This window comes from Papaver somniferum, chromosome 1, assembly GCF_003573695.1.
Source record: "Papaver somniferum cultivar HN1 chromosome 1, ASM357369v1, whole genome shotgun sequence".
In the NCBI taxonomy this organism is placed as follows: Eukaryota; Viridiplantae; Streptophyta; class Magnoliopsida; order Ranunculales; family Papaveraceae; genus Papaver; species Papaver somniferum.
The window spans coordinates 69,510,313-69,518,137 of record NC_039358.1 but is presented as its reverse complement, the minus strand read 5'-3'; the positions used below and the strand labels follow the sequence as shown (position 1 = coordinate 69,518,137).

Sequence of the window (7,825 nt, the reverse complement as noted above, 5' to 3'; positions counted from 1 at the left end):
AAGGACAGCAAAAAGAAATAACTGGAAGAACTTTTAGATTATCTAGACTTAGAACTGCAATCAGTTTTTATACTGCTGCCATTGCTAGCGAAGAAATTAAGTTGACAGGATAAGTGAGTCCAGAACTTGACAGGCCCTATAATACCTACCCTCCATCTAGTCTTTGCATCGCCTTTCAGACTAAATGATACTTTATCCTGTTTCACTGATGCGACCATGTCTTCCCAAGCATCCTGTTCTAATGGAATTGACATGGATGGAACAGCGTAAGCAAGATTGACCGAGGAATTCTTAGGCAGGACGAACGGGTCAGCCCTTAATTCGGCAATCTTGAATCCATGGAAATTGAGGAGGAAACTTACGTTGGAGAAGCTTGCATCTGCCTTCATGTTTTCATTCTCTGCCTTGATGTTTAGAGATATCTGGATGGTCACTTGTCCTGACTGATCGTAGCTTAACCTGTCTAGAAAAGCGTAGTTGACACTCATAGAAGGGATTCTCGGTTTCATAATCATGTAACCTGCAAACACGACGACCCCCGTGATTATCACCGCGATAGCTATGATCATGCAGATTGTTGCAGCGCACCAGACCCAAAGACGGGTGCGTCTTTCTGGTCCGAGAATTAGCCTTGGCATTGGACACTGGATGTCCCGGAGTTGCTGCTAAAGATAACATTCGAATGATTTTTGTTTTGGTTTTCCAATTTTATGCTGGATGTTATGAAGTTAGATTTCTGGATGTTGGCAAGGGAAAGAAGTCTTTTAGGTACTGTGTTCATTGGTCTGTTAAGGAGGTTTTGGTTTTCGTATCTTCTTTGCCTTGTGTGTAAGAAAGATAATATATTCTCTAGCAAAATAGGTGTTTTGTCTAATGTTTATTACACCTTTCACTCACTTTTACACTTTGTAATAAAGATAATACCAAACTTGAACCTTGAACACAATATATCTTTCATTTATCAGCAAAAGATAATAGAATTTCATTCTTGATACGATTTATAATAACGTACGACATTTCATTTATTAGCAAACAAAATAATCAAAAAGCAGACTACATAAACTATGCTGAAGACATTCTTGTGGAGTCAACAGTCGTAGTTGAATGTCTTAGGGATGAATTCATAAGGTTTATACCACGCGTAATTGAAGAAAAACGGACTTGTAATATCTCGACCACCACCGACCCTACATTCAACATCAGGGCCACCAGGTAAAAAATCCAACGTTGCAGGGTGTATTGTTTCAGTGCTCTGAAAGTTAGTACAACCCACGACCAAGTCCAGTATACGGCACTTGCAAGTGTGGTAAAACTTGACAACGTATTCGTCCACGCCTTGATGTGTTAAGCCAGTCTTTTGTTGTTCGATTTTTATGTCATCGAATGAACATTCTCCTGAACCTCTTTGGACGATGAACAAGAAGATGAAAAGTGAACAAAACAATAGATTGATTTTGACTGCCATTTTTTTTTTTGGTTGTTCACTTCTTTGTGTATTGACTTTAGTTCGAATCTATAAGAAGACAGAATTTATGTAACTTTCATGTACATTAAATGTAATAATATAAAATATTTTCATTCTTGTAATTTTAGAGATACCATTTGTCCGAAAATCATGTGGTGTCATAAAATGAGTATTTTTATGACAACAACATGTCGCAGAAAAAGATTTTACCTGATATTAGTGGACATTTGCAAAACAACACAGAACAAAAATTATGAACTCGCAAAAAGGACAGTGAAAAGTAACAAAAGGTGGTAAATATTTGGTTTCGATATGGAGCTACCACTTGGTAGTATTGGAAAATCATCACGAAGAGGCATTACACAGTTTTTCGCTGTTATCAGTAATAAGATGTCAAAGAAAAATATTTTACTTGATATGCAAACAACACACAAAAATTTATGAACTTCCAAAAACGACAGTTAAAAGTAATAAAAGGTGGTAAGTGTTTGGTTTCCAGATGAAGCTACTGCTAGGCAGTATTGGAAAATCATCAGGAAGAGGCATTACACAGTTTTCGCCGTTAAAAGAAACTTTTTGAGGAAAAGCCCATCCATTTCTCAGTGTAAATGACTTAACATCCTTCCCCAAAAGTATCTCAGTTGTCACATATCCTTCTTGATTCAGTTTGGCTTGCGGAAGTTCGCTGTTGTAGTGACCAATGCCCCAGAAAAGAGCTACCTTATCACCTGATCATACAAGGAATCGAATCCCATGAGCAAAGAACGATGTATTTCTAAAGTCTGTCTACTATGTAGCACCTGGAATGGTGTAGTCTAAAGATTGATTACCTTCAAAGCCCAAAGATGGAAGCAATGTACTGTTGAAGCTATAAGTTGAAGGAGACATTTTGAAACCAGGATGTTGCACCAGTACATTCCAATCGGAATAGTTTGTGCCAAATTTATAGTTTGTTACAGTAAGTTTTACCCTCCAATAACCATCATAGTTCCTCATTACATGCCAGTAGACCCGAATCGGGCACATGTGATCAGTGCATTGTAGTAAGTTGTTGTTACTGTCCAGATCACTGGATCAGAAGCCATCACTGCATCAATTAATGCATCGTGTCTTACATCTTTATCGCAGTGTTTAAAATACACAGACTTTCAGCTTTCGAGTACTATAACCTAAAGATACAAGTAGCGGGAGAAGGGACTGAGAAGAGAAAACCATACCCTATGCACGAGCCTGCACCATTGTCGGCAGCAAGTCTACATGTACAGCTGCAGCGGGACACGGAGTGATAGTAGGATTGTAAAATGTAGAGAGAGAAACACAACAAACCGGAGCCTTGTTAGCTATGAAGGAAGAGTAAGTACATGTTGCTTTCCAAGTCCCTGCAAATTACAGAAACGCTCACTTGATTTCAGCCAGTATCTGAGGCAGGGTCTCAAGTAATATGCATCCAGGTCAGATTGAACCTGTTCAGGCTAAAATTAGCTATGAGTGCTTATCCTATAATAACAATGGGACTGTACTTACTGAAAACTTGCATTTCTCTTCTACCATCATTGTCTAGATAAATGGTGGGGTCGGTGTCTCCAAATGCTCCGCAAGTGTAACCAGGTCCGGGAGCCATTAAAGTGAGATTCCGAGGCATATGACCAGAAGAATTTCCCTCCAAATTGCCAACTACTATTTCAAAACTAGAAAAGGATTTTGAAGAATCAATTGCCCATGCAGAAAGAAGTCCACCATGACAGCAGTTGTCTGATCTTTTCTCCGCTTTAGCATCTTCCATTAAATCAGCAATCGTTGGATTTTTCTTGCATGAATGTGGAATCATTTGATTCTTAAAAGCTGAACAATTCCCTTGTTGTGTTGCAAAAGCACCAATCATTGACCATATTATTTCACCTTTGGCCCACGACCATCCTAGTGCCCAACCTGGCTTCTCCACGTGGCGATACTGGTAGTAGTTTTGGATAGTCACTCTTGCCTGCATTGTTCACCATAACTCTGTATATGATCATATATTGAGGTAACATAAATTTCTTCTGAACAAGCCTGTTAGACTTGTGATGTTTTCAGTTAAGAATTGTCAGATATCAGTTGGTCACAAAGTACAAATTACTGAATAAAATCTTCAAAAACTAGCTGTAGTAATTCAAAGAAGATGACGAGCTTAACCATATAGCCATCTGATGTCCATTTATGTATGTCGAAAGTAACAGTGATGTTTCCGTGCGGATCTAAAGAGTTGTAACAATCTGTGAAAGAAAACCAGTGCAAGTCAGCAGTAAGAAGCTGATATTTCTTTCAAAAGAACCAAAAATTAGAAAGCCTAACTAATTACCTGCCTGATTGCACACAAGTGCCAACAAAAGTATTGCTAGAGCAGCTGAAAGAAGATTAACTGCCATTAGAGGAGAGAAAAATTGTGTTTGAACTACGCAAATCCAGGACAAGGGCAATTGAAAAATGCATCAAAAAGGTGATTATATAAACTACATAGAAAATTTGATTAAGACAAAACAGAAACGTTGGAGAATCAGAAAGTATATGAGAAAGATGTTCTCAACTAAAAAGCAAAAACCTTTAGTGCCAAAAGATATTCTTACACGTCGTGTACACAGAATAACAGCCATCCGTAAAAGACCAATTTCTTTGATTTACTCGAGAGATTACTCGAGAGAAACAAGTAGAATAGTGAGGTCAAATTCTCAATTAGAAAAGTGAGGTCACTGGTCATATTTTCAATTTTCAATTTTCAATTTAGCCAATTGAGTCTGATGGTGAAACCAACAAAACCCAATTCAAGTATCTTCATCAAATGCAAATGGAATTTAGTTCGGAAGAAACCATTCGGCAGAGATAATAATAGACATTTCACCAACATGTATATACATCAAGGCGGAAGAAATAGACATCTGTACTTGAATAATAATACTGCCTGAGACACAGGAATAAAGAAGTCCTGTTTGACGTTCCTATCACTTAATCACTTATACAATCGAATAAACAAATTGCAGAGCGGACTGAACTGTGATGCACAACAACAGGAAGCAAGCTCATCTTGAACATAGGCTTCTCACTCTTGTTTTTCCAACTCCCCCATTCTCTCAATGATAGCCTGCAAGTTTAAGTAAGATAGCATTTTAGGCATAACTTCTACTGCTTCAGTTAATGTTCTATCAGGGCAGGAAAGATTGTGAGCAACAGACATATGTTGTTCATATAGTATCTCTGAGAAGGCCCTAGTAGACAGCAATGGTTTTAAAATTAGAGTTCGTCATCGGGAAGATATATTTTTTCTTTTACGACTAGGTGTAAAAATCAACCTATTATTTAGTTACTGATATAGAGAGGAAAAGGATTTCAAACAGATACATTAGCAGACCTTTTTTTACAGAAAATGAGTTGAATGGAAGATATACTTTGCATACAGACCTTTTTACTTGTTTCCTGGAGCTCTCCAGCCAGAATAAATTCATCGAGAATTAGATATACCTATCATGAGAAAACATAGATTATTTCAAGTGATGACAATAACTAAGCAGGAGAATAATTTACCAAATCAAAGACAAAAAAGAAGAAGTACAAACCTTATGGAAATTGAAAACCAGATCTAGCTCACAAACATTACTGAAGAAATGATCCAATATTTCGACAAATAAATGGATGCACTCCAAGTACGCTAACTCATTATCCGTTATATCAACACACATGGAGAAAAACAGTCCTGCATATCGTCTGTAGATAACCTTGTTTGTACGGAACTGCAAGAATCGGGGTAGTTTTAAACTCAGTGACCTTTTATATATAATACCATGAGATGTCTTATGAGTTACCAAGCTAATGCCATTAAAGTGTTTGCAGACGTACAAAGATAATATATGTAAGATGGATGAACTATCCGAGGTCTCAATAGTGGCATATTAATACTACCCAGTACAATACATTTCAACTAAAAACAAAAGGAAGTACTAACACGGTACTCCAAATGGCCTCAAAGTTAAATCTTGAGGTACATTTGCATTCTGGCTGGCCGGCGATACAATTTTATCTACCAATTAAAATACAAATTTGCGTACTTAGAGATAGAACCTATTAGTCTTGGAGAGCTGTTTCTTTTGCTAGCTTTGAAAGTTCAAAATAAATTCACATACTTGAGAAGAAGCTAAAAGTACATGTTTTTAACATATTTGATCTCAAATATCCAAAACGAAGTTTCTGCAAGTCCTAGGACATGGTCACATTCAGGACAATGGGGCAGGAATTCCAAAAAGATGAATTTGCCCAACAATTTACTTTACTCAGGGCTCACACGACAGATCAATCGTATTCTAGGCAACATATATGCAATAAGCTGACCAAATAGCTACTACTACACAACATATATGAAATCAAAATATGCTGAACTATGTGTAATTATAATAAACACTCAAAAACTACCAACCTCGACAAAATTCGTGTACTTGGGATCCCTATTAACCACCAGACGATGAACCTGTAAAGTGAAATCAAACTCAAAAACCTTAATAGATACAATTATAATGAAAAAACTAGACTAGATCGAACGAATTTGTGGAATTTACCTCGTATTCAACCTTGTGCTTCTCAGATTCCTCAAGAGGAACGTAATACTTTGCAAGACGAGTTTTGCCTTGTCTGTTTTGCAACAATATGAATCGAATCTGCAGAAACATATAAGCGATTAAAAGATGCAAGAATGGTTGGTTTGTAATTTTTCTTTCAGCAAATGAATTGATGAACTTGAATTTACCATTTCTAGAACAAGGAGAAATGATTGTCGTAAAAAGGAGAAAAAATTGGCAGGTTACGAGAATCTAGGGTTTGTAAGGAGAACAAATGTGTTTCTGATTTTCTTTTGGTTTAGATCTTTTCAGTCTTCTGTTCCTCTGCCGATGGAAGGTTTCTCTGGAATCTGATTCGTAGAGGGTTAGATCGAAAATGCTATCAGCAACCCAAAAATTTATCCAGCATGCTCTCCCTCCCCTGGTATGACATGGCTGTCAAGTGGCCAAGTGATGATGCACAACAGTTGCGCATTATCAGTCGCTTGGCCAAGGTCAAATATGCGGAGTGCATGTCTGAGTTGCGGCCAGACAATGGCATGTGCCAAACAGGGTTTGAACATGGTCAATCAGATTTGCATTAGCACACTTACATCATTGGGAGAATGATGTGTAGCAATGATTGCGCGACTTTGGCTGGCAGACACAATGATTATGCAACAAGGCCGGAATGACATGTATCGGGCACGTGGCCTTGACGTTTTCGAGTTGGTTACATGGAAGTTGCTTTTCTTTATGCATTTCTGAAGGCTAGGACCTGTTTGTTTGGCTTTAGAATGTAGTTGGATCAGTTGGCACGGTTGGCTAACTGCCTGGTATAAAGTAAATATGTAACTGCCTGACAGTTACTTGTAAATAGCTTTTGTAAGGCTATATAAGCATGATCTTGTGAAGGGATTGAGTAATCCGGAACAAGAAGAGTGTGTAACCCTAAGTGTGCAATAAATAAAAGGCTACGACCTAGTTTAAAAAGCTAAGTTTTGTTGGTGCATTGTCCCTTTGTTTTGGCTTATTGTTTATGCATCAAGCGGAGCGTGTGTATTTGATTGAAGGTTTGGAAGATTCGTGATCAAAACTTCTATTTAGTATGGGTTGAATAGAGATTTAGTCAAGAAGTTGAAGTATTGGCTAAGTGTGAGTTTGGTTGAGATTGTGTTGTGGAGCATAATTGTCATTGTCAAGTTGGTATTGCATTTGGGTTGTGCAAACCTGTGACAATTCGGGTATCAGATTCCTGGTTAAGGGCCTCTCTGTTCACGTTGGATTATAGAAGGCTGAGTGAATTTGTTGTTGTTCTTGAGTTTGCCCGTGAATTGTATTTGAAGTGAAGAATCCACACAGAAAGTAAAAGGCATGCAAAGGATGGGGCGAAGATCAAGACAAAGGTTATCATTAAAGGTATGTGAACCATTAATCCAAGAATCTGCAATTGATAATCATACATGAAGAATTTCCTCGGAACAACTTGATGAGGGTGAAACGAGTTGTTCTACATATCAGAACTGCACTAAGGGTACCCGAGACGCTGCAAACAACACGATGCTTGGAGGGCTCAGCATGATGTTGGTATGGACCAACATCGCAACATCAGTCGTTTGCTAGGGAGCAAAGCACACACCAAGAAGAAGATGTCTTCTGGAATGATGTACATTGATGTGAAGATCAATGGAGAGTGGGTATTAGCGATTGCTGATACCGGTGCTACAAAGTCTTTCATTCATCCAGACGTTGCCATGGCATTGAACTTAACAGTTACTAGCACGGCTAGCACCATTAAAGT

At 38.0% G+C, this 7,825-nt stretch overlaps 2 protein-coding genes across 3 annotated transcripts; both read right to left on the bottom strand.

Moving 5' to 3' along the window:
* Positions 1-1,909: 1,909 nt before the first annotated feature.
* Positions 1,910-4,083, bottom strand: LOC113290195 (COBRA-like protein 2). 2 transcript variants are annotated; one of them, XR_003331461.1, is made up of 6 exons: positions 3,804-4,083; positions 3,638-3,717; positions 2,990-3,446; positions 2,683-2,844; positions 2,296-2,552; positions 1,910-2,193 (listed from the first exon to the last, which is right to left on the bottom strand). XR_003331461.1 is itself a non-coding variant. In XM_026539769.1 (4 exons), exons 1-4 carry the CDS (start codon positions 3,868-3,870, stop codon positions 2,684-2,686), a joined length of 765 nt encoding a protein of 254 aa, XP_026395554.1. In that variant the 5' UTR covers positions 3,871-4,083; the 3' UTR covers positions 2,600-2,683. The 2 variants fall into 2 exon arrangements, 1 of the variants encoding a protein (XP_026395554.1); XM_026539769.1 differs by lacking the exons at positions 1,910-2,193; positions 2,296-2,552 and having other exon boundaries at positions 2,600-2,844.
* Positions 4,084-4,198: 115 nt separating this feature from the next.
* LOC113290199 (AP-2 complex subunit sigma-like) lies at positions 4,199-6,432 on the bottom strand. The gene is made up of 6 exons (XM_026539781.1): positions 6,234-6,432; positions 6,046-6,144; positions 5,907-5,957; positions 5,053-5,226; positions 4,898-4,957; positions 4,199-4,580 (listed from the first exon to the last, which is right to left on the bottom strand). The coding sequence occupies exons 1-6, from the start codon at positions 6,234-6,236 to the stop codon at positions 4,539-4,541; spliced, it is 429 nt and encodes a 142-aa protein (XP_026395566.1). The 5' UTR covers positions 6,237-6,432; the 3' UTR covers positions 4,199-4,538.
* Positions 6,433-7,825: the final 1,393 nt, after the last annotated feature.

Bases quoted from the DNA above. Each gene is read 5' to 3' on its own strand.
- LOC113290195 (XM_026539769.1), bottom strand. From the start codon at position 3,870: ATGGCAGTTAATCTTCTTTCAGCTGCTCTAGCAATACTTTTGTTGGCA. The intron at 3,718-3,803 runs GTAATTAGTTAG...TTTCTTTCACAG, and splicing joins ACTTGTGTGCAATCAGGCAG to ATTGTTACAACTCTTTAGAT. The intron at 2,845-2,989 runs GTAAGTACAGTC...TGTAATTTGCAG, and splicing joins AAGAGAAATGCAAGTTTTCA to GGACTTGGAAAGCAACATGT.
- LOC113290199 (XM_026539781.1), bottom strand. The intron at 4,958-5,052 runs GTTTGTACTTCT...TTCTCATGATAG, and splicing joins TGGTTTTCAATTTCCATAAG to GTATATCTAATTCTCGATGA. The intron at 4,581-4,897 runs GTCTGTATGCAA...TTAAACTTGCAG, and splicing joins TCCAGGAAACAAGTAAAAAG to GCTATCATTGAGAGAATGGG.